The sequence below is a fragment of the Agelaius phoeniceus genome, chromosome 18, assembly GCF_051311805.1.
Source record: "Agelaius phoeniceus isolate bAgePho1 chromosome 18, bAgePho1.hap1, whole genome shotgun sequence".
In the NCBI taxonomy this organism is placed as follows: Eukaryota; Metazoa; Chordata; class Aves; order Passeriformes; family Icteridae; genus Agelaius; species Agelaius phoeniceus.
Genome location: NC_135282.1, coordinates 1,747,537 through 1,772,885, shown reverse-complemented (window position 1 = coordinate 1,772,885; position 25,349 = coordinate 1,747,537). Strand labels below are relative to the sequence as shown.

Below are 25,349 nucleotides of genomic sequence, written 5' to 3'. Positions count from 1 at the left end.
GCCCACAAGCAGCACAGTGAGCACTGGGTTTACCAAGACCCAAAAGATTCAGGTGAAGGGGAAGGTAAACTCAATCTTCCCTTCACTAATTAAACCATTCCTATCCCAACCCAAGAGTTTCCTCATTTTTGTGCTTCCTGTCCTGAGCTGCTGCCCAGGCTCTGACACCTGTGAAGAGGCGCCTGCACAGCTCTGATATTCTGCTCACTGCAGCATCCCACACAGAAAACATTTCTCCCATCCAGACCAAGAATTTTACATATTTATTACAGCTCATACGACTAATATAGTCCAAAGACAAACTTCAGGTTAAAAAAAAGAAAAATCTCCACAAAATACAATGGATAAAATTATCCAAACATTAATATTATGAAAAACCAGCCCAACAGCTGGCAGGGCTTCTGGGAAAGCTTACAAAAAGGTATTCCTACAGTTGGTGAGTCCATCTGTTTCAGATTTCCAAGGAGACCCTTGAAAAGCTCTCCAGACACCCTGGAGCAAAGGAGTCCATCAGCAGCAAGGGTCACAGGGCCACTGGTGGCCACTTCAGGGCCAGCTCCTGGTGCAGGGCCTCGGGCACCCACTGGCAATAGGCTGTGAGCAGATCTGCAGGGGGAGAGGAGCAGACGCTGAGTTGGGCTGGAAAAATCCCCTGAGGGAGCACCAGACCCACTGGAGCCAGGACCAGCACCCACTGCTGGGCAGGCACGGGTGGCAGCATCCACAGGAATCTGTGTGAGCCATCCCTGCAGCACCTTGCTGCTGCTGGGAAGAATTCCTATCATCTGGCACCCCAATATTGAAGAAATTCCATTTTACCAGGAAGAAAAAACCTCAATATTCATGGACAGTCATACCATAGTCTGTACATTTTAACTGTGGTTACAACTACAGAAAAAAAAAATAAATCTTAGAATACAAATAAATGTTGCTTTCTGAAGTGGTTTCTGTCATTTTTCACAAGAATCAAGCACAGGGTACTACTGCTTCTGGTAAGAAAATAGGAAATATTTGGAGCTTAACAAGTGAAATAGTCCATTTTTTGAAATTATAATTCAATAGTGCTCAAGGTACCCCACTGACATGACTGATAATTAGGCAAGCAGAACACTCACATTTAGGATTTTTCTTCCATGCAGCCACCAAAGCATCACGATTATCACAGTTTTCTTTAACCAGAGCCTGCAGGAGGGCTTCTGTCCTGGGCTGAAGTCTGAATCAGAGAAATGGAGCAATAAACCAATGTTCATTATCCCAGCAGAGCTCAGCAGAGCTCAGCGTGTCCTGCACGGCCCTCACCACCACCAGCTCTCCTGGGACACAGCTTTTCCTGGTGAGGAAACCCATTCTGCCAAGATCACAATCTCCACCACCCTTCTCAGCATTGAATTTTTTAAAATTTAGAAAGGCATTGAAAAGTGTTTGGTGGAGACAAGGGCCTGAGGTTTGTTTTTAACCACTTACTTGGACCACGTCTTCAGCATAATGAGGGGACTGGACAGCAGGCACTGGCTGTAAGAACTCAGCTTTTTAATGACCTGGAAGATTGGTTACAACAATTAGATAATGAATAAAGTAAATTAATTGTGATATGATAACAACCATCAATGAACTTGTGCTACTACAGATTTCCATGTCATATTCTCCATCACCATCTCCTCCCATCCCCGTGTCCATAATCTTGTCCTGACTTGTTGGACAATTCTTCTGTCCCAGGCTGGACAAAGACATGGGCTATTGGCTTTTTTTACTTTGCAAAACCAGGACTTAAATTTGGGAGTGTCTTTCACTGAAATACTGATTTTCCTGCCTTTTTTTTGTGTTTTAAAGATCCCTTTCCCACCTCATCAACCACAACAAACTCTTCCATCCACCAGCAAGTGATGAGCAACGGGGAGGCACAAAAGAATGAAGCCATAAGGTTCATCTCCTCCAAAAACTGGGCTAAAAAATGAATGGTAACATGAGGAAAATGGTGTGGCTGGAGCACACTCACCTTCCCTTCCAGCAGGAACCTGGCAAAGTGTTTGTAGCGATCGATTCCTGGGGGATAATCAACCTCCACAGCAGGGAGCTGCCAGCCCACCCGGTCTGCAAACAACACAAAACAGCCCAGGTCCCCTCCCTGCTCCCCCAGGAGGGCACCTTGCCAGGCAGGGGGACAGCACAGGGGCCACGACAAGTGGGGAGGGCACTGCCAGCCTTCCCAGTGCCCATCCCAGTGAGATGTGCCAATATTTCAATGGTGCAAACCCCGTGGAGGTGCCCATCTCGGTGGGAAATCCAATATTTGAATGGTGCAAACCCCGTGGAGGTGCCCATCTCAGTGGGAAATCCAATATTTGAATGGTGCAAACCCCGTGGAGGTGCCCATCTCAGTGGGAAATCCAATATTTGAATGGTGCAAACCCCATGAAGGTGCCCATCTCGGTGGGAAATCCAATATTTAAATGCTGCAAACCCCGTGGAGGTGCCCAAAGCCCCTCTTTGGGCCTTCCTGGCAGAGGCAGGAGCTCCTGGGGACACTTACAGAAGACGCTGGGTCTGTGGCAGCGCACCCGGCCTGTGCCAGGGCAGTAGGAGGGAGGGGGATTCTCCAGAGGCTTCCCAAAGTGGCAGTAGGGGGGCAGCAGGGCAGGGATCCACTCAGGCTCCACTGCAGACACACCTGAGGAGGGAAAACACACCTGCATGCAGGTTTGCTGCCAAGGGCCACAGCTCACTGGCAGCCCCAGGGGTGCAGGGCATGGTCAGGGTCTCATCTCCACAGATTTACTTGTCCTCGATTCTTTTCAAACTTTTTATGTTGTAAAAAATCTGTTCAGAGATCAGCAGCAGGCAGCTGTGGTTGGCAGGGCTAGGGCAAAGCAGATATTTCAGAAGCTGAGCTTTGCTCCAGCTAATTCTGCCAGATAAATTAAAAAAAAAGGCCGATTTATCTCCTGATCCAGATGAAGGAAGCCTTAAGGATCCAAATGCCAGGAGTCACACAGAAAGCACAGCACAGGGGAAAACACTCTGCCAAGGCAGTGTGAGCTGCTCAGCACACAGCACTCACCTTTCATGTACAGCTTGGTGGTCTCCACAATCTCCTGGTACACCACAAACTCTGGCAGCTCTTTGAAGAGGACTGAGCTGGGGTGGATGAACACTGGGTCCTCCAGGAGTGCAGTCTGAAAGAGGCACAAAGATTGAAGCACAGTAAGTTACTAACAATCCAGTGTCCTCACTGCACCTCATTTCAGCCTCTCTCAGGTGTACATCTGTAAGATTTCTTGAAGTGATGGAGGTTTTTAATAACCCCATCATTTTCTGCTTCACCTTCTCTGCAGACACCAAGCAAGATGTCTCATGGTACACAGGATGAACTCATGGTACTTCTCAGCTCTTTTATAACATTTCCTACGTGAACACCAGGAAATGGCAACACTGCAAACTCAGTTCCACAGAGAGGAAGCCAGCACAGACATCCCAGAGCTGCACCCAGCCAGACACCTGGGCTTGGCACAGGTTTCTGCCACACAGGGAGGAGGAACCGAGGCCAGGCAAGCTGCTCACCTTGTAGGCATTTTTCCACTTGTCATCCAGCAGCTCCTCTGCCTGCACCCTTCTGGCCAGGTGATCCCCCAGCCCTGCCAGCACAATCTGCCTCAGGTAGGTGACCTGAGCTTCTGTTGGGGGCTCCATCTTGGGGTCCACGTAGAGCCCAGCATCCCTGCAGACCGAGTTCACTGCGGGCAAAGCCAGGGGACAGGGGGTGCAGCAGGACAGGACTCAGCTCCCTGTGGCTGTGCCAGCCCCCAGAGGAGACCCAGCACAGCATTTCCCCCCAGCCCCTCACCTGCAGTGGTGAGCTGCCCTCGCAGGCGCCGGATCTCCAGCATGGCCTTGTGCCTCAGCCCGTTCTGCTCACAGAACTGCTGGGTGCAGCCAGAGTACTCACAGGCCCCCACTGCTCCTGGGGGGACACAGGGGGTCACTGTCAGCTCCTCATGAAACCCACAGGCAGAGGGACAGCACTGTCCCAGGCTATGAGTCATTTCAGGGTTGCTATTGTATTTGTGGGGTGCCCAGACAAAGGGAGGAATGATGACTTCATGTTCTCAGAAGGCTAATTTATTACTTTAAGGTAATATATATTAAAGAACGATATTACATTGTATTACATTACATTACATTATATTATTCTAAACTATACTAAAGAATACAGAAAGGATACTTACAGAAGGCTGGAAGGAATGATGAATCTGGCTCCATGCTCTCAGAAGGCTAATTTATTATTTTAAGATACTATATGATATTAAAGAATACTACACTAAAATATACTAAAGAATACAGAAAGGATACTTACAGATACTTACCTAACATCACCATGAGGTCCCCCAGCTTCTGCATGGGCCCCTGCCCAGCCCAGACCTTCTGCATCTGCAAGAACCTGGCTCTCCTCCTCTTCAGCTGGGCTGCCTCCTCCTCACTGCCTGCTGGCCTGCAAGGAACACAGAGCAGCAGCTGTGAGAGCTGTGCCTGCAGGGCACAGGGTGACAGGGACACGGGGTGACACAGGGTGACACTGGGACACGGGGTGACACAGGGACACTGCTGTGACACTGTGACACTGCTGTGACACTGGGACACAGGCAGGCTCAGCCACTCACCTGTCCAGCTCCTCAAAGAGCTCCCTGACAGTCATGGCAGACACGATGGTGATGGTGTAGGGCAGGCACTGGTGCTGCCTGCTCAGGGCCAGCATCTTGGCATAGCGGGGAGCCACGGGGAAAGTGGCCATCACCCTGCCCAGGGCACTGATGGGGCAGCTCAGCTTTGCTGCCAGCTGCTGTTTCAGCCTGGGCAGGGAAAAGAGAGCTCATGTCACGAGGTAACTTTGATTGAGAACAGGTTAGTGCTCCCCGTTCTGTAATTAATAACCCAATAAATTTGAGGTGTTTTCTCAGGTTTTGTTGTGTGCTGGTCCCCAAGGTCAGGGGGAAGGTTCCTCTTCCTCCCACAGCTCCCAGCAGCCCTGCTGGGGCTCCCAGCAGGTGTTTCCCTGCCCACACAAACAGAGGGCACCAGAGACTGAGCTGGTGGCAGTTTGTGAGCCAAAGGACATCCCTGGGTGTGGGATGAGAGCAGAGCAGAGCCCAGAGTGCAGGACATCACAGGCATTACCTTCCTGTCATGGGGGGCTCCTTCAGGGCACCCAGGGCTATCAGCAGCTCCTCAGCTGCTGCCAGAGCTTCCGTGGGAGGAGGGGTTGGGAATGGGAAGTTGATGACCTAGGGAAACAAGAGCACAGCCCCTCAGTCCACACTGACAGCACCCACTGGGAAACAGTCTGAGCACAGCGAGGAGCCCTGCAAGGGAGTGAAATCCTCCCCTCTGGTTACGTGGGACAAAGAAAAACACTCAGGATGTTTGCCAGGAGCGAAAGGAAAGGACACAGAATGGCAGGAAATGCTTGGAACAAGAACAGGAGGAAACAGGAACAGCAGAATCACCTCCAGCAGCCACTGACTGCGGGCACCGCCCAGGGCAGGCTGCTGAAGGTCTGATTTAAATGTTGTGCTCTCTGAAAGTGCTCCAGTATCTCCAGAACGCAGACCCTGTTTAGACAGGGTTTTTTTAACCTCTAAGAATACAAGAAAGCATTTACAGCTCTAACAAACATGTCTGTTAAGGCCTAGTGGAATTCAGAGCAGTTTCTGCAATGTGCAGAACCAAAATGGACTCTCAGGATCTGAATTTCTGCCACAAGGCACAGCTTCAAGCAATGACCATAAAATACATTTCTGTTTGTTTCTGGCTCCTAAGGGCAACCACTTTAATGGGTGCTGTGGTACAAAGCCCTTTCCAACTCACCTTTTCTATATTTAATGCCTTCATTTGCAGAATCAAGTCTTCCACTGGTCGCTTCGTTATTTCTGGAGCAGAAAATTTCTCAAAGTCCATGAAAACTGCTGAAGAGTATAACCTGGTGGACCAGAAGTATTATTAGATACTTAATTTTTAACTCAAAAGATATGCAGGAAAAAACTAGCAAAGGATTAAAAAAAGAAAAAGGCAGCTGTGGATAGTATTTACATCATCATATCATTATTTACAGGTTGGGGCATTTGCCTTATTCACAAGTTAACTTGGCTCAGAGTTAAATCCACCTGGCCATGGTGAAATCTGACCTGACCATGAAAATAAGAGTTTACAGCAAGAGAAATGCAGGAGGGCTGCAGCCACATCTCCAGTTAGACTGCTACCAACACCCTGACCCACAGGCTGTGTTCTGACTCTGTCAGTGTTGTTTTAATTCACTGCATTGTTTATCTTTCTTTATTTTCTTCCCTATTGAAGAACTGTTATTCCCTGCTCCCATATTTTTTTGCCTGAGAGTTTCAAAGACATATTTTATGAAAAATCCTTTTGTTAGGATCTTTTCTCCTGAGAAGCTGAGAGGCCTCAGAAACGAAATGTAACCAATGGTTATCGGCTTCTGTGGAATGCAACAGGTGCATCTGGGATTGGGCTCATGTGGTTGTTTCTAATTAATGGCCAATCACAGTCCAGCTGTCTCAGACTCTCTGGTCAGTCACAAGATTTTGTTATCATTCCTTTCTATTCCTTGCAAGCCTTCTAATGAAACCTTTTCTTCTATTCTTTTATGCCAGAACCCAGGAAATTCCTCTGGCTGCCCTGGAGGGGTCGAGCCCCTGCCCAGAGGGCTCAGAGACCTTGGCACAGAGCACAAGACCCCTGTGCCTTTGATTCAGCCCTTGCAAAAAACAATTACCAACCTTTATATGAAGATCTGCAAGCCACGAAAGTTTAAGTAGAATGATAATGAATTTATCACAGGGTGAAAAAATTGATTTTGGGGGTTTTTAGAATGAGGGTTCAGGGGACAAGATGGAGGAATATGGCCATGTCCAGCCTTTCTCCTTCTTCTTCTTGGCCTCCATCTTCTGCTGTGATGGTGGCACTTTTAGGTTGGTTTAGAGTAGAAGCTCACTGTCTAACATAGGTGACAGGTGTTGGGAAGTAATTGTAAATATTGTACAGGTAGATTTTAGTATAAAAAGATAACACCACCCCAGAGAGGCAGAGTGCTTCTGAGTGTCCTGCTGAGAGGACCTCGGCTGGACAGGAGAAAGAATTTTACAGATAAAGAACAATGAACAACCCTGAGACAGAAATGAAGAGTTCTGAATCCTCCTTTGAGTGCCAGGCTGGGAAAAGAGACTTTCTAATGCATCTCGGGTCACTCTGAGCAGCAGAGACCCTGAGACTTTTAGTATAGTTTTAATATATAATTCTAATATAATATATATATCATAAAATAATAAATCAGCCTCCTGAAACACGGAGCCAAGATTCTCATCTCTTCCCTCATCCTGGGGCCCTCAAACACCGCCACATGAGAGCCCCTTAATTTAAAACCTGTAACAACTTGGAAAAGGGGGGGGTTAGGGGTTTACATTTTCCATTCCAGGGGAGGCAGGCACACCCCTGCTGCTGAGGCAGGGCACTGTGCTGGCAGCAGGGCTGACCTGTAGCAGTGGCCGGGCTCGGTGCGGCCGGCGCGGCCGGCGCGCTGCTCGGCCGAGGCCTGGCACACCCAGGACACCCTGAAGGACGAGACCCCCGTGATCCTGTCGTAGCAGCGCCGCTTCTCCCGGCCACTGTCCACCACGTACTTGATGCCAGGGATGGTCAGGGACGTCTCTGCCACGTTGGTGGCCACCACACAGAGCCTGGTGCCCGGAGGAGGAGGGCGGAACACCTGCGAGAGAGGGGTGGGCATGGGAGGGCAGTGCCAGCAGGGGACGGGCAGGAAAGGGGCAGGAAAAGGGGGCAGGGGAAAAGGGGGCAAGGAAAAAGGGGGCAGGGAAAAGGGGGCAAGGAAAAAGGGGGCAAGGAAAAAGGGGGCAAGGAAAAAGGGGGCAAGGAAAAGGGGGCAAGGAAAAGGGGCAGGGAAAAGGGGGCAGGGAAAAGGGGGGCAGGGAAAAGGGGGGCAGGGAAAAGGGGGGCAGGGAAAAGGGCAAGGAAAGGGGCAGGCAGTGGTCTTGGATGGGCTGCAAAGGCATGGCAGTGTATATGGCACTGCAAGGGGAAGGCAGGAGTCAGAGCAGAGCCCTAACTCCCTGTCTCCAGCTCTTTGTCCAGCTGGGTTAAGCCTCAGAAACGACCCCAGGGGCTGCAGGTGGGGCACAAAGCAGCACTGAGTCACTGAGTGGTGCTCAGACATGCTGGTGCCCCCAGAGACAGCAGGGAACACAGCAATCTGCTCAAGCTGCCTGCTGGCAGCAGCATCTCCACCTGCCCAGGGCCAGGATGGACTCAGAGACCCTGCAGGGCTGTGGCTGATCACCTGTCCCACCCTGCTGGAGTGGCACATCAGGGACACCCCAGCCCAACCTGCCCACTGGGCCATTCCAGCTGACAGAACAGTCCAAGATGGGAATTTCATCTCAGGTGTGATTTCAGACAATGATCACTGTTATCTGTAAGATCTCCAGCTCACTGTGACAATAAATCACTTTACCTTTGCCTGTTTCTCTGGTGCCAGCAAGGAGTAGAGTGGGAGCACATACAGGGGCAGGGATGAGTCAGATTTCTCATCTGTGGGGAAACAAACCAACACTGCTCAGTCCCAGCAACATCTGAACCAACACCATTTCACCAAAACCAGGAAAGCAACTGGTACAAACTGGTACCAGTAACTGGGACTGGAAAACCTGAACAGCTTTGCCATAACACTGCTGCTCTGGTGCCACAGCTCAGCACAGGACAAACAACTCAAGTCACTCCTTTCACAGGGGACAGGGATTCCTTCTTTCACATGTGCCAAACCTTCTTCTGAGTCTCCATCTCCTAAGTCCAGGTCAAGATCAGAGCCTGCAGCATCATCATCGCTGTCAAAGTCTCTGTCCTCATCTCCTTCATCTGGTGGCACCACAGAGTAATTGTTCAGATCAATTTTGGGGAGTGTCTGAGAAAGAGAGGGAAGATGAAAACAGCACATTAACAGGGGGACACAAGCAGCACCTTGCATTGCTTTAAAAGCAAAGCTGAGACTCACATTTCTTAGGCCTTCTCAGGTGCAAAATAAAGTATTTCCAAATGAGACATTTTTTAAATTGGAGGCATTGCAAAAGCATACAATGCCAAATCCCATTCCACCTCTACGTATTGTCATTTATTGTAACATGCTGAGAAAGAAGAGAACTGGCCTCCTAATCCAGATGTGCCTAACAAACGTTCAAAAGTTTCTGTCAAGATCGGTCAGTCTTAGAATTTCATCTCTCTGCCAAACCCAGTCCAAATTTTGGGTAACAAATGGTGAGATGAGGAGCAGCCAGCAAGTCTGGAGCTCCTTGCATTCAAGTTTTAGTGGTCAGTGCTCAACCTGAATCAATCTCCTGCCCATGACATTCAGAGCTTCAGCAGGACCCTGCAGCAGTGAGAGCAGCACTGAGGGGGCCCCTGTGGGCTTCAGGCAGGTCTGGAGGAGCTGGTGAGAGGCACAGCCACAGAGCAGAGCTGCCTGCAGGGAGGCACCCGCTGCCTCTTGGAGGAACTCTACCCCTCACACGTTACCAGGACTCTCCTCCGCTTCCTCGAGTTCTTGAATTTCCTGATTTCTTCCACTGAGTCTTCTTTGTCATCCTCTCCTCCTGAAAAACAGCAGTGGGACACTCTCAGGAAAGGTGGAGGAGTCTGGGGACACTCCCACCTTTCTGGGATGCACAGTGTGGAAAAAGCAAACTGAAGGCAGAGGGGAACTGGAAAGGATTTTTTCCCAAACTCAAACCAGCACAAAATTTAACATCAGTCATGACAATCACCCACAACTTTCCCCAAACCTTGTCTTTGGTGGTTTTAAAACAAAACTTCACATTTTTGGATGCAAAACAAGCTCACTTCTCAGCAGGATAATTTGAAGTTTAACAGTTTCTACAGCATTACCTGCAGTGTTGTTTTTTTGGTATGGGAATGCTTTCCTTAATCTCCTACACAGAGAGTGAACTTCTGCCTGGCCTGTTAAAAACACCAAAATGCCACCTGCAAGAGAAAAAAAAACAAAAGAAAAAGGAAAAAACACAACAATAACAACAACAAACTTTAGTCATGTTCAGTATGAGCAATGTGAGAGGTTCTGAGCAGTGAAGCTCTCCTACCTGCAGGCAGCATCCGATGGATTTTGCACACCTTCCTGAAGCACTCCCCACTGTAATCATCCAGGGGGGTTTTCTTGTTAAAATGAACAGTTACAGGGAACTGCCTTGCATCTACCTGGAGAGCAAACACCAAATTAAGGTATTTATATAATAAAGGGTTTGTGTGCTGTCATAACTCCACACAATGATTGCATGGGACAGCCAGAAAAGCTCACCCTGTATTTCTGTTCACATCCAGGGTTTGGTATCCTACAAAACACCAAGCCCACAGAAATCACTGGTGTTGTCTGCTCCACCATAAAACCATGCTAGAAACCAAAGCTTTTCCCCCTTTCCCACCATCAACTCAGATTGAGGCTTTCTAGTTCCCCTGAACCATAACTTAAGAGTTTCTCAAGATAATCAGATTCTGCCAGGGCGGTTTTCTGATAAAGGTAGAAAGAAAAACACCAAGCCCCAAAAGAAACAATAGCCTAAACAAAATGACTGTTTTTAAATTGGTTCTCTGAAAGATTTCAGCACCAACTGGAAAGATTAGAGTGCCCCTGTTTTGTCACTGGTTTCATGGAGGCTCCCAGGGAGGGGACAGTACCTGGATGACAGGAGGTTGAACAGAGAACAGCCTGGTGTTGGCAGTGAAATCCTCCACACGCAGAGTTGCAGACATGATGATCAGCTTCAGGGGCAGCCCCTTCTGCAGGGACACACATCTGTCACCCTGTGCCCAACCAGCAACAAGCACCCTGCTTTCCCCCAGGCTGCTGGAATTCAATTCTCTACACTGTAAGTCTCAGATGAACTGGATTTGGCCTGAAAAGTCACCACTTGGTACTGATCTGTACTATTTCCCCCTTGGTGCGGGCTCTGTGCCTCTTCAACCATACAGAAAGAGAAATGTGTTAACTGAGTGTTATTTCTGTCAGATTTCCTTGGAATTCCACATCACAGAGCCTCTTCACGTGGAAAATCCCCTCCCCTGCACATCCATGTCCAGAGCAGGAGCCCTGCCCATCCTGATGCCCTGAGGCTGACCCAGAGCAGAGGCTGGACAGAGTTAAAGAATAAAGCAGGGATTTATTAGAAGGCTTGAATGGATCCACCTTGGGCAGCACAAGAGCCCAGCCAGGGCTGCACCCAAGATGAACCAAAATGGTCCCAAAATGCCCCACTGGTCACGGGGTCTCTCAGTTTGATCAGTTCTGCCCCATTTGCATCTTGCAGTTCATTGTCCAATTATTCATAATTCATTCATAATTAATTACTAGTTCATAATCTTTAGCCCATGCAGTCCCACCCTTGTTTTTCTCTCTCCAGCCCACGGGGTTTGTGCTCTTGGTCTGAGATTTGGATCATTTGTCCTTGGTCCCCAGCTGGAGCAGGAATTGTTTTGTCTCCCTGCTCTGTGCACAGAGCTCAGCATCCCCTGACGTGAAGCCCAGACTCACACACCAAAGCAGCCCAGAATGTGAAGAACAGAATTAACCCTGAGGGATCACAGCACCTTGTGGCGGAGGGGCACGATGCGGGACAGGAGGCCTATCAGGATGTCTGTGTACATGCTCCTCTCGTGGGCTTCATCAATGATGATCACTCTGTACTTGGACAGCAGAAAGTCCTGAGGGGAGAGATGGATTTCAGCACAGGAGGCCCCAGCAAGGATATGTGAGCCAGGACACCCCACAAGCACTGAGCCCATCCCCAGCTCTATTTCTCACTCATTTTAATGCACTCACCCTACACAAGGCAGCCTGGTTCCCAAGCCTCTTCTCACTCCCATTTTCCCCAGCAAGATAAGCTAATGTTTAGGGGCTTGGGCAGGAATATCAAGGGTAGAGATGAAATAAATCCCTGGTGCTGAGAGGGATTCTGATTGAAAGACTGGCAACAAGTCCACATTGGCCTCCCTTCCCAGCTATACAAAAAACATTCCCTTTTTTGTAACCCTGAGGACAGCAAGTTACCTTCTGAATCTCCTTGAGCAGCACACCATCTGTCATGAACTTGATCTGTGTTTCATCCGTGACGTTCCCCTCATAGCGGATTTGATAGGAAACCACCCTGTGGGGAAACACCCAGGAACAAGCACAGAGTCCTTGTCACCCCCAGAGCACCTCAGTGCCACCCCCCAGCGAGGCCCCAAGGCTTTCTGAGGCTCACCTGTGTGACAGGTTCATCTCCTTGGCCACCCTCTGGGACATGGACACGGCAGCCACGCGCCGAGGCTCCGTGATCCCGATGATGCCACCAGAACTAAAGGGGTGAGGGCAGGAAAAGGAGGAATTGTTTTCATTAAACAGAGCAGCAGCCCCAAAAAGGACAACAGGATTTCTCACTGAAGGCTCTAGATTAATGGCATCAGTCACACAGCCTCAGTCTTAGCTGTAGTTGGAATGAAAACACAGACAGGGAGCTTTGGGATTCCCGTCTGTTGTATCTGTACTCATCTGAAGATGAATGGATTCCAGACAAGTTTTTCCCAAAATGCTGTCCCTGCAATTCCTTTTGCTGCATATAAAATCCAACTCCTACCTGGCATATCCAGCTTCATAGAGGAACTGAGGCACCTGGGTGGTTTTGCCACTCCCTGTCTCTCCACATATGATCACAATGGGATTGTCATTAATGGCTTCCATGACCACTTGTTCTTCAGCAAGGATGGGGAGCTTTAGTCTTGCCTCCTAAACAGTGCAAAACACACATTTTAGTTGCATTGTTTCTCGCTCCGTTTTTGTTTTCCTCGGGATTGAAACCTGTTCCCTTCCTCAGACCATAAAACCCACAAAAGGAATTCTGCAAGCCTGTGACTCAGAAATCTCTACACCAGTCCATTCCACACGAGCATGGCTGAGAACCAGAGTCATCAGAGCAGCTTCCCAGCAAGCAGAGGGCAAGCCCTGCACTGTAATTTGTGAAACTTCAGAGTCCCTTGAGTTTCTTAATACGGCACTTCAAGGAAAAACTCATTTCACAACTGCCTTGTCTGCTGAGACTTGTGCAGAGCTTTTCCTGTTCTTGTACGATGCCCTGCCCACAACAAATGGGACAAAACCACCCAGCATAAGGTACAGAACAGCAGAGAGCTGAAAGGGACTTCAGAAGACTCTCCAGCAAAGGACAATAAAGGACTGTTAACAGATTCTGTACGTGAAACTAAAGATAAATGCTAATACCCTAAAACAAGCTGAGTTTTCCTGCTGCTGGAGCCCACCATCCTCCCCAGCCCCTGTTACAAGCACTGTGCTGCTCCCAGAGCCTCACCTGGATCTCAGGAGTCCTGTGCACAGGGATGAACACTGCAGGCTTGCAGGGAGCCCTGCTGGGGGCTGCCTGGGGCTCTGGGGCTCTGGGACCAGCCAGAGGCTGCTCAGCCCCTGCCCTCCCCACTCCTGCCTCTGCCTCTTCAGCAGCATTCACAGCACTGCCTGAGGACTTCTCAGCCTCTTCTTTCTGCTCTTCCTCCTCCTCATCCTCCTCCTCAGAGCTGCTGGGCTCTTCCTCAAGCTCTGGTTCTGACCCTGAGCTGTGCCTTCTCTTGTTGGCACCGCTGATGCTCCTGATCCTTTCAGGGACATCAGTCCTTGGCTCCTGTGTCACCCTGGAAACAAAACATCCACCTGTGAACTGTGTTCTGGCACCTCAAACCAGACATGACTTCCCCAAAAAACAGATCTCCACTCCTGGAGGTTTTAACAACTCTGCCAGGTAAAGCCTTGGCTTTGATGGATGGATTTGTATCTAAGCCCTTTCTATCCTGGGGTTCATCCATTTCTTCTGAGGGCATCTTTGCAGTTTAATCTGTGAATGCAGCTCTTGATAAATCTAGCAGCTATGGTCAACATCAGTAGATGTCTTCCAGCACAAGAAAATAAGTGTTTATCCACCAATTTTGCAGTTTAGCACAACTGCTAAAAGCCTGCAGATTGTGTCACCCTCCTCATCCTCATCCTGCAGGAAAGACCAAGAAAATAACTATCCCATTATCAGATAAAAATAAAAATAAATATAGCAAATTATAGCAAATAAAAAAGAAAAATAGCAAATTATTTAACTCCATCCATTCTGAAGAACCTGTTTGCACCAAGAAAAAAAACCTCAAGGGAAAGCTCAGGATGTTGCTGTTCAGAGTGATCAATTGCAAGGGTTCCACCCCAAAATCCCTTTACCTTTTAGCCTGAAACATGCGCCCCCCAGTCCCCAGTTTGGAAGTTGTGTACAGGAGTTTCATTTCTGCCTCAGAAGCCTGGACCTCGTTCAGCTTGCTCAGCAGCTCAGCTCTCTGTTTGGGGAAAACAACCAAAGTCAGTGCTTGCTTTGACCAGGAAAGGATTTCATTGCAAGATTTGAGCATTCCAAGGTGTGCTCTGTGCTCTGGCAAATCCTGCTGTGCAGCTGGAAAAGCTTCCTGCTGCTCCAGGGTGAAGATTTCAGCCCTGTACCAGAGCAAAAATAGAAATGGGGACTTGACATCAGAGCAGCGAGCAGCTCAGCTGCACCCTAGAAACAGCAGCAAGGAAAAGAGATTGGAACTGAACCACTGGAATGAGGCCTGGAGCAATGGGAGCCTCAGATCCCTGCCCTGGGACATGGCATGGCAGGAGGTGTGAGCCACAGGGTGAACCTGCCTCAAAACCAGAGCTCCTCTGTGAAAGCCATTGTCCAGGCACTGACAGGACCAGGAATTCTGCCTGGAAAGGTTTTACAAAGACAGAAAAGCTGTTACCTGCACACTGAAAATACACAACAAGCATTTCAGAAGCACTGACAGCTCTTGGGGTGCAGAGAGGTTTGCAGGTGCTCACAGCACCCATTTCACAGAGTGCTTTAAAAATGCAAAACCAGCATTTACTGCCAGTGATGCATCACAGCACTGGGACACCTGGGCAGAACAGAACCTGGGCCCACAAAGGATGTGTTCCTGCAGCCCCTGAACCAGAACCTGGGCCCACAAAGGTTCCTGCAGCCCCTGAGAGGGCAGGGAGTGCCTTCCTCCCCTGGAGCTGCCCTCAGCAGCCCCTGGGTGCTGTATCTCTGCCCCAATGCCCAGCAAAGGGGCAGCTGCTGCTGCTGCAGCATCACCCCCAGCACCTGCACACCCCTGAGAGTTCACCCACGAGATTTCACACCTCAGACACCCCCTGACAGCTCACACCCCTCACCATCCTCATCATCACCCACCCGCCCCACTCACCAATACCAAACCCTCATTTTAAGAGAAGAGAATTTAAGAATTTAAGATTTGAGAAGCTGCTGCTGCCAGAAACAGCAACATACCTGTTTTTTCTTCTCCTTCTGCTCCAAAATCTTCTGCAGGTTTTTCTTCTGTTTCTTGCTCAGGGGTTTCTTCTGCTGCTGCACAACACAAGAGACTTTTTTCTTCTTGGCTTTTTTTGCTGGCAGGACCAGGGCATTGCTTTGGTCAATTCCCTTCAGCATTGCTCCATCTGAAGGAAAGGTTGCATTATTCACTCGTGCCAGGTGGATTATTTTTAGCACACTGCTTAGCAGGCTTATCAAGCACCAGGCCAGATTTAGCTGCTTCTAACAAACACAACCCTCATGCCCAGCCAAAAGAAAATCCTGCAACATCAGCAAGGGCAAAAGACCTCAAAACTGGGCATTCAATAACCCTGAGCTTTCTATAGTCCTGAGGGTGATTCTCCAAGATTTATGTAACAATATTATGCAATTTTTGCCTTTTTGCTCAATCCCCCAGGGTCAGGACACAGTGTGCCCTGGGGTGACTCCCCAGCGTCCTGCCTCACCTGGGCACCAGTGGATTTTAATACTAAAAAACTGCATTAATAGAATAATAAAAATAGAATAATCGAATAGAATAATAAACGTCATTTTTTGAAGTAATGCCTTTTTTTTTTTGAAGTTTGAGAAAGCGAATGTTTAACATAGGAAATATGTTTAGTAGCCGTTTTAATAAATAAAGGAGCCACTGAGTGATTCGGGAGGGACCCAAGCAGAACTCCTGAGCTCCCTGGAGGCAGCCGCTGCTGTAACAGAGCTTATCCGAGATCACGGAGCCAGGGAATGAATTCGGCTGGAAAAGAGCTCTGAGATCACCGAGCCCAGCCTGGGACCCGACCCCAGGGTGGGGTGAGAGCCACAGGCAGGGACGGGAACCCACCGCCTCCAGGGAGGGTTAAAACAACAACAACGCTTCCGATTAAAATGTAATAAAAACACAGCAGAGGCAGGGCAGCAGCTCCGGTCCCTTTCAGTGCGGGTGGGAACCGCAGTGAGCCCGGCCCGGCCCGGCCGCACCTCCCAGCTCCAGCGGCAGCTCCAGCGGCAGCTCCGGCTCGGCGGCGGGCGGGGCCGCGGGACCCTGCGCCTGCCGCGCCTTCCAGTTGTGCCGCCGGCGCGCTCGGCCCATGGCGATGGCGGGGACACGGCACGGCCTGACAGGGCACGGCCTGACAGAGCCCGGCACGGCCCGGTACGGGCCCACGTGCGGCCCGCGGCGCCGCCACTTCCGGGACACATGGGTCTCGCGAGAAGGGCGGAAAGGGGCGGGAAGGGGGCGGGAATGGGCGGGGGAAAGGCGGGAAAGGGACGGAGAAGGGCCGGGAGCGGACGGGATCATGCGCGGGGCGGCCCCACGGGATCGAGACCCACCCCCTCCCCAACCCATACTGGGGACTCCCGATCCCACCTCATTCTATTCCATTCCACCCCACCCCACCCCATCTCATCCCACTTGTTCCCTCCCACCCCATCCCATCCCATTCCACCCCAATCCACCCCACCCCATCCCATGGATCCCATCCCATCCCACCCATTCCCTCCCACCCCACCTCATCCTCTCCCATGGATCCCATCCCTTCCCATCCCATCCCATCCCACCCCACCCCTCAGAGCCTCATCAGGCACTCGAGCTCAGTGCAAAGTCTCAGTAAACATTTATTCGAAGCTTTGCCACAATACCTTAAGTTGATTTGTGAAACTGGTCTACAAATACTGAACTATGGAGTACATGGTTTGGATGGTCCGATAAAGGAATAAATAAAGGCATGTAAAGCTCTGTAAAAAATAAGTCTGGTACAGTTGTAACTACTAACAGTATTACCAGTAGGATCTCGTATGTGTCTAGGATCAGAAGTGAACACACTGCATCTCTTCAGACCAAATCGTTTTTACATAAACAATTGTACAAACTGAAACACTGTAATCATGAAACCTGATGCACAAAACAGGATGTGAAATCACTACCATCAGTGCCAACAACAAGTGCTACCACAGCAAATAGAACTTCTGAATAAAAGGAAAAGATCGGTTTTTACATGTGCTGTCATCACAGGTCGATGGAATTATCCAAAAAGTTTAAAATACATGCGGATACAATAAAACCTTTTATTTTCCAACCCAGACAAAAAGAACTCATGGTCACTTAACGCCATTAGCTGCCAAATACGGATCAGTATGTGAGGCAAACCACACTTAAACACTTCCACACCACCGAAGAGCTAAGGTTGATACTGGTCTATTTCCACACCGACGATGCAACGAGCCTTGAGAAGCAAACCACGACGTGAAGGACGCGCTAGAAGCACAGCACTGAGCCACACCAGGTTTGTACACTGCACTCTGACACCCAAAAACCACTGGGAAAGCGTCACATCCCACAGGACACATCGGGTATCTACAGCTGTGTGCGTCCAGAGGAGCCGCCCTGCCTGAGCGGGAAGAGCACTGCAGGATTGCAAAGGCTGGGTCCTAAAACAGGCAGGTAAAAACCTTCAGGAATGGGAAAAGCACTGCAGGATTGCCAAGGCTGAGTCCCAGAGCAGGCAGGTGAAAACCCTCCAGAGAGGGAAGAGAACTGCAGGATTCCAAAAGCTGGGTCCTAAAGCAGGCAGATGAAAACCTTCAGGAATGGGAAGAGCACTGCAGGATTCCAAGGGCAGGGTCCCACAGCAGGCAGGTGAAGCCTTCAGGAATGGGAAAAGCACTGCAGGATTGCAAAGGCTGGGTCCCAGAGCAGGCAGGTGAAAATCCTCCAGAGAGGGAAGAGAACTGCAGGATTGCAAAGGCTGAGTCCCAGAGCAGGCAGGTAAAACCCTTCAGAACAGGAAGAACCCTGCAGGATTGCAAAAGCTGGGTCCCAGAGCAGGCAGGTGAAAGCCCCTGGAACCCCAGGGAGTTCCCAATCCCAGCAGCCAGAGCCCATCCTGGGCGCTTGTGCCCGCTGCTCACACAGGGCTGGGTTCTCCAGTGGCCGCAGGAAGGTCCAGGAGCAGGAGCAGGAGCAGGTCCTGTCCTGCAGGAGCAGCCAGCTGGGGCTGTCCCTGTGTCACCTGTGCCCCAGCAGCAGCTCCCAGCAGGGCACCATGGGCAGGGCTGTGGCAGAGCTCTGGGAAGTCACGGCAAAAAGCCAAAGCCACCAGGGTTGTCCCGTGCCATCCTTGCCCTGCGCAGATGTCACCTGTCAAGGGCTGCCCCAGTGCCACCCCTGCAGGTGTCACCTGTCAAGGGCTGCCCCAGTGCCACCCCTGCAGGTGTCACCTGTCAAGGGCTGCCCCAGTGCCACCCTGCAGGTGTCACCTGCTGAAGGCTCCTCCAGTGCCACCCTACAGGTGTCACTAGCCAGGGTTTGCCCACAGGTGACACAGAGCCCTGCCTGTCTCTGAGATGCTCTGTGGGATACAAAAGCAGTGCAGCCACTGGCACGGGTTTCTAAAAAACAGCAAAAACCTCCATGGATAAACTAGATGGCCCAGTATGGAAAATACTTGTAAAAGGTATTTACAAAAGTTGAAAGAGATTAAATACAATACCACATTCATGTTCCCCAAAAGCGCTTTCACTACAGTGCATGTTTAAAAATACAGAGCATTTTTAAAGTATATATTTATATATGTATATATATATATATATTGAAGATTAGATTGTGCTTTAAAAAAATCATTACTTCTGAATTTGACTAACGTGAAAACTGAGTGCTGGGAAAAATACTGATTAAAAATACCCAATTTTATATATACTGCTTTTCACATAACATTTTGCTATACATGGGATGCAAGTAAATATAAAAATACCATTTTTCAAGCAGCAGGGTGATCGAAATAAAGAGTATTAATATATAGAAGGGCTGATTTTACAAAAGTAAGATAAATGATTAGACAGGGAGAAACTATTATCCAAATTAACTTTCATATAATACTTTCAAAGAAATCTTTATCATAGACAACTCTTAATATATAAATGTTCAGTATTTTTAACTTTAACGTTAAATATGGATTACACAAAATACAATCTATGCAAACTGACCCATGCACATTGTCCTAAGAAGGCAATGGAGCCACTGACACGAGCAAGGTTTGCAAACTTTGGTCCTCAGGTCTCACATTTGGCAAAACACATCAAGACCTGACAAGCTTTACTAGTCAATTCCTAATTTCCAGGTTGGCATTTTAGCCCAGACCTCTGTGCACAACAGTAGGGAGAACTGAGTCTACAGGGTAGACTCTGTAATACTATGGAAAATGAGCTGAAAAAAGGAATTTACTGTCATTTACATTTTCAGCTTGACAAAATGGACTATTTGCTGCCATAGTCCCTATCTGATCACAGGAATGATTTTAAGTTGTGATAACCAGTTATTTAACAACTCTAAACCCATGTACTTGTTAATAAATGGGGTGCAGGGGGATTTACAGGTGACATAAAAAATTAAAATGCATTCCAACCGTGCCGAGTGCATATGAACTTCAACCGTGTTGAACCGAAGTGATCACCAGGAGTAAAGGCCATTAACATGGATTTATAAAAATAACCCCCATGGAAATGCCACACACAGACCCAAAGAGGTTTAGGCAAGTAACACACACATTTCAAGAAGAACATTAAAACTTCAGCATAAAGAGAAAAATAAATTCGCCCCACAGTTACATTCAGTTAAGCATCACATCCAGAAGCTTTGCCCAGTGGAAGAACAAGCTGTGCTCAGCCTGTCCCACTGGAGCTGGCACTGGCAGGCACATCTGGGAACCTCCTCCTCCTCCTCCTGGTTCCCTTGCTTTGCAGCCAGGCCCCATCCCAGACCAATTTTTGTTGCGTTTTTTGATGCAGCTGTTCGTTTGGACCCTATGGAATATGGAACGCTCCAGCTGTGCTCCATCCTACCCCTGGTGCTATCAGAACTGTGCTCATCACTAGGGGTAGGTGCTTCCCCTCCCTCCTCACATCTGTGTCCTTGCATGCTGCTGTTTCCAGGTGAAACCACATTCCAGGCTTCCTTCCCTGAGGTTCCCTTTGTTTCAGTAAACCAGCACAGCCAGTGATGCCCTACCAAGTAAGAAACACAGAAATCCTGCAAAATAAAATTGCTCCAAAGCTCCACTGCTTTGAACGAGAACCGTTTCCTACACCCTCCTCCTAAAGGTGACTCGCTTTTCCCAAAACCTAATGAGGACATAGACTTCAAGCAAAAAGCTCCTATAAAACTATTGTAATTTTAGAAAAAAATCCAGATCTTCCTGAAGATAATTTATTGCCGCTGATTGGTCCTGAGAAAGCTTTAAGCAACAATACATTTGCACGTGTTTTAACTGCTGCCTTTTCTGAGAAGGTACGTGGGTCCTGAGATTAAAAACCATGTTTTACTCTATGCACTTAAGCTTGGAAAATGCTTCATTGTGCAGATCAAATATGAATTACAATTTGTCACGCTACATCTTCCTTCTGTGCCAATTTATTAAAGCAGATTTCCTTCCAGACACTAACAAATTAAAGTTCTCGGGATGAAATGCAATGATCAAATGCCACACGTGTGCTTCCTCACATTGGACTGGCATTTAAGGACTTCAGATCTTCCTCCTCCCTCATTCCCCACCTCCTGTTAAAAGCTATGGTGTGAATTTTTTGGCCTGGATACCAGAAAATTCCTCATCTGATACTCTATGAAAGGCAACTTCAAGGCAATGAAATAAGCCAACAAAAACACAAAAACATTCACAACTCTGAAGAAAAAATATGGACCCACAGCAGTTACTTCTCAATGGAAGTGCTTGGTAGCTTGAGATTTTTTTTTTCTTTTTAACTGTTAAAGTGTCAAATTTGCATATGTTTAACTCAATTTCAATATCTGAAAGACTACTCAATTTGCTTTTATAAAAACCTTACAAAAGATGTTTTTAAATGCTTGTAAAAGTAAGCGTTTATCTACTGAGAAAATTCTAGTACTGGATAAAACTCTGAATATACAGCTGAATTTTGTAAATGTTTTTTCTTTCTCCTAGAAGTCTAACGGCTGAGTGTTTAACCTAGATAAATTAGTCTTAGACATGATGAAAAGTTATAACTTTGCACACTTTTTACCATGTGATGTTTTGTTGCTTTGTAACTTCGGCTGAGACAGTGCTTAGGATTTTTCCAGAGCTGGTGTTCAGTGGTCAGCGGGGGCTGGCTCATTGCTCACTGCCCCTATCCAGGTTCTCAATCACTCTGGAGAGGCGGATGTTCAGCAGTCTGATCTGGCTGTCCAGGTGGTCCATCTTCTCCTCCAGGCTGCTGTTGCTGTTTCTCCTCCAGTAAAACCCAACGGGCCCCGTCATGAAGTAGACGGCCACGACGAAGCAGAGGGGCAGCACGGCGTGCTCCGGGTCCCCCTCGTACTTCTGCAGGATGTACACACAGGACAGGGTGAACAGGGCCACCCTGGCGATCCAGAAGAAGCGGCCAAACAGCATGTGCAGGAGATAGAAGAAGAATCCAAGGAACAGAGATAAAAACCAGTAGGCCAGTAAAATGGCACCGATCAGCAGGAGGGCGCGGGTCGGGTTGTTGGCAATGGCTGCTGGGCTGAAATAATGAGTCAGGTTGGAGGCTGAAAAACAAAGGGAAATGTACAGGATGTTAATGAGAGTGGGCTGAAGGTGCAAAGGGCAAAAACACACAGAGCACAGCTCCAAAGGGCCAAACCCCACAGCAGTGGGGCAAAAACAGGCACAAATCCAAAGGGCCAAACCCCACAGCAGTGGGGCAAAAACAGGCACAAATCCAAAGGGTCAAACCCCCCCAGCAGTGGGGCAAAAACAGAAAAACAGGAGCACAGCTCCAAAGGGCCAAACCCCCACAGCAGTGGGGCAAAAACAGGAGCACAGCTCCAAAGGGTCAAACCCCACAGCAGTGGGGCAAAACCAGGCACAAATCCATCCCCATAGCAATGGGGCAAAAACACAGAGCACAGTTCCAAAGGGTCAAACCCCCACAGCAGTGGGGCAAAAACAGGAGCACAGCTCCAAAGGGTCAAACCCGCCCAGCAATGGGGTCACAGCATTGCTTTCTAAAGTAAAGGGTAAAGCTGGTTCACCTATTTCAGGATGAACCTTCTTCAAATCACTGGCTCAGCTCCAAGGATTGAACTGAATTCATTCCAGGAAAGGTGCTAAAGGCTCTTTAAAGACAAACCACTGTAGAGCCTGAGGTCAAAACTCATACTGGGGCTACAGATCCTGCTTTGTAAAAGCGACATTCTAAAGGCTCTCAACTGCATCTTTCCTTTCTCTAGTCCTCATTGATTTCCCTGCACTGCTCCTGGCTGTGTGAATCCATTTAATGATGACACCAAGGAACCAACCGTGCCTGGTAATTCATTCTATACACATCCTGTAGATACACAGACAGAAATGGAATGGTGGGGTTCAGTCTCCTTGTTAGAGGATACGAATAGGAAAATCAAAGCCATGTGAAGCAGAGAGACACACCACTGATGGATGTTTAAGCAGCATGATAAAATGTAACTGTTTTCCCATTTGCTTGTAAGCACTGATACAGGCTGAGACAGTTTAAGGGTGAGCAGGTGTCACACTTACCATCAATTCCAAGAACATCTAACAAATCAGTCCATATTCTCCAGAATGTGTCCATTAATACATCCACCCCATTCACAAACCTCTCTGTCAACCTTGAGAAAAACTGAGAAATAAAATTGAAAATTAAAAAAATCCTCAATTCCTAAAGTAACACTTTGAGACTTATTTGTCAGGAGTAGAATTATAATTCATTAAGCAAGAATTGCAGATTATTTTGTAGTCCCCATGGGAAAATTTGTAAATCTGATTTTTTTTTAAACTGTGAATCATGAATTTATGCGTTGCAATTATCGTTATTGTAGGTATTTTGGCATGTAAATGCATATGTTGGCAGGATTTAAAAATGCACTTTATTGGCTTTACTATCATTTTGAAGATTAGAGAAAACACTATTACCAACAACTGGCAAAGCAAACCGAAGAATTCCTTTTATCGAGCAACTGAGAGATGTCCCCAGCATCACACGCAAATGCCTCAGGTGTACTCAGAGGTCAATCCAACAGAATTTATTACAGCCTGAGGACAGCAGGCACAGAGGAATGCTCGCCTGCTTCCCTGCCAGTTCCGCTGGCCCCACGAGCACAGGATGCTCTGCCCTGCAGCCAGAGCGGGTTTCAGCCGAGGGCTCCTCACCCAGCGGCACCGGCCGCCTCCCCACCTCACACCACCTTTATTTAAGCCTTTAGCTGCTATTTCCCCCCGGTTTCCTGCAAGCCTTGGCCTCCCGTTTTCTCCCCACAGCAGCGCTCCTGAGGTCGCTGACGAGGCCACGGCCGGTCCCGCACCGAGCCGGGCGATGGGGACGCAGGGCTGCGGCCTCAGAGCCGCCCGCTCCCCACCGGAGCACCGAGGCGAAGGAGCCGGAGGGGAGAGGGGGGGCGGCGAGCGGCACCTCACCTTCTGCAGGGCCCGCACGTTGTCCTCGCCGAAGAGGCCGCTGACGCCCTGGTAGAGGCCGCTGGCGGCGCGGCGCAGGCTGTTCTGGCGGTCGGCCCCGCGGCTCCGTGCGGCCTGAGCGCCGGGCCCCGCCGCGCCGAGCAGCAGCAGCAGCAGCACCAGCAGCGGCCCCCGGAGCTGCACCCGCCGCGCCGCCGCCATGGCCGCCCCGCCGCGCCCGCCGCCGCCGCAGCGCCCCCCGCCGGCCCCGCGCCGCAACTGCGGCCGCGCGGGCGGGGCTGCCGCGGGCGGGAGGAAATCACGGGGACGAACGGCCCTGAGGGGAGAGAGCGGAGAGCGGCACGGCGGGGCTGTGGAAAAACGCGTGTTTTATAAATGGCTTTTCGCAAATAATCAAATAAATATTATACGTGTCGTGTTAGAAGGTAATGCTGTATTGATTCTCTTAAGTAGTGTGTTAAATAGAGTTTTAGGTTATAACAAAATGTTAAAATAGAAGTTATGCCATGTAGGATACTTGTTTTTCTAAAGAAAGGGCTCGCAGTGAGATGGCAGTCACAGGATACCTAAATTTTTCAGAGAAAGAGAATTTATTGCTCCATTATCAGGAGAAATGAACTTCTTCCCACCTCACTGGGGCAGGACGACGCCGTCAGGATTCAGAGGAAGAAGTTGACAGTGACCAGACAGAATCCTGTGTTTGAGTGGAATTTATGCATCATGTATGAGATGTATGAATATGCAACAGGTTATTGTTTTTAATCCTCTGTTAACGTGCATCCTTCTTTGGGCTTGTTTTGCCCAGAAAAAGGTACCCGGACGTCCATAACTCTTTGTTTCTATTGTCTCATATTGTCCTAATTCAAATTGTCCAAATTATTGTTACTCTAATTAAATATTCTCTAATACTCTAATAAATAGTAATTGTATTACTATTTTTGTAACCATTTTATCACTATTAAACTTTTAAAATTTTAAAAACAAGGGATTGGCGTTTTTCACAGGGTCCCACCCCGCTGCTCCACCACACACACGCAGCCGGAGTGCTGTGCCAGGTGCCACAGGGTTAGATTTTATAGTTTTCAGGTTTTGTGTTGCTTTAGGGTGTAGGTCTGGGCTTTATATTAGTAAGGTCTCTTCACAGAGTAGGGAGACAAAGCAATTCCTTCTCTATCTGGGGACCAAGGACAACTGATCCAAAGCTCAGGCCCAAGAGCATAAACAATGTGGACTGAAGTGAGAAAAACAAGCAGCATGGGGCTTCATAATCTAAAGCTATAACTGGAGAATTAACTCCAATATGTAAATGGAGCAGACCTTACAAAACTGTGAGACCCCCTGACCAGTCCTATTTTCTGTGATCCTTTTTGGGTGTATAGCCCTGGCTGGGCTCTCGTGCTGCCCAAGGTGGATCCATGGAGGCCTTCTAATAAATCCCTGCTTTATTCTGTAACTCTGC

The 25,349-nt window shown here is 48.7% G+C and overlaps 2 protein-coding genes across 7 annotated transcripts; both read right to left on the bottom strand.

Moving 5' to 3' along the window:
* Positions 1–240: 240 nt before the first annotated feature.
* On the bottom strand, positions 241–16,633 carry DHX37 (DEAH-box helicase 37). The gene is made up of 27 exons (XM_077187816.1): positions 16,443–16,633; positions 15,441–15,610; positions 14,333–14,445; positions 13,428–13,764; positions 12,699–12,847; positions 12,327–12,419; positions 12,131–12,227; positions 11,671–11,784; positions 10,762–10,863; positions 10,170–10,284; positions 9,958–10,053; positions 9,589–9,665; positions 8,842–8,980; positions 8,534–8,610; positions 7,539–7,771; positions 5,860–5,971; positions 5,170–5,276; positions 4,656–4,844; positions 4,362–4,486; positions 3,842–3,958; positions 3,559–3,731; positions 3,059–3,173; positions 2,531–2,668; positions 1,997–2,091; positions 1,465–1,538; positions 1,116–1,213; positions 241–606 (listed from the first exon to the last, which is right to left on the bottom strand). The coding sequence occupies exons 1-27, from the start codon at positions 16,552–16,554 to the stop codon at positions 524–526; spliced, it is 3,450 nt and encodes a 1,149-aa protein (XP_077043931.1). The 5' UTR covers positions 16,555–16,633; the 3' UTR covers positions 241–523.
* Positions 16,634–17,057: 424 nt separating this feature from the next.
* BRI3BP (BRI3 binding protein) lies at positions 17,058–24,135 on the bottom strand. 6 transcript variants are annotated; one of them, XR_013184606.1, is made up of 4 exons: positions 23,891–24,135; positions 22,994–23,096; positions 18,723–22,005; positions 17,058–18,683 (listed from the first exon to the last, which is right to left on the bottom strand). XR_013184606.1 is itself a non-coding variant. In XM_054645850.2 (3 exons), exons 1-3 carry the CDS (start codon positions 24,089–24,091, stop codon positions 21,587–21,589), a joined length of 723 nt encoding a protein of 240 aa, XP_054501825.2. In that variant the 5' UTR covers positions 24,092–24,135; the 3' UTR covers positions 17,058–21,586. The 6 variants fall into 6 exon arrangements, 1 of the variants encoding a protein (XP_054501825.2); XR_013184607.1 differs by having other exon boundaries at positions 17,058–18,643; XR_013184605.1 differs by having other exon boundaries at positions 17,058–18,709; positions 18,748–22,005.
* Between the last annotated feature and the right edge of the window lie 1,214 nt (positions 24,136–25,349).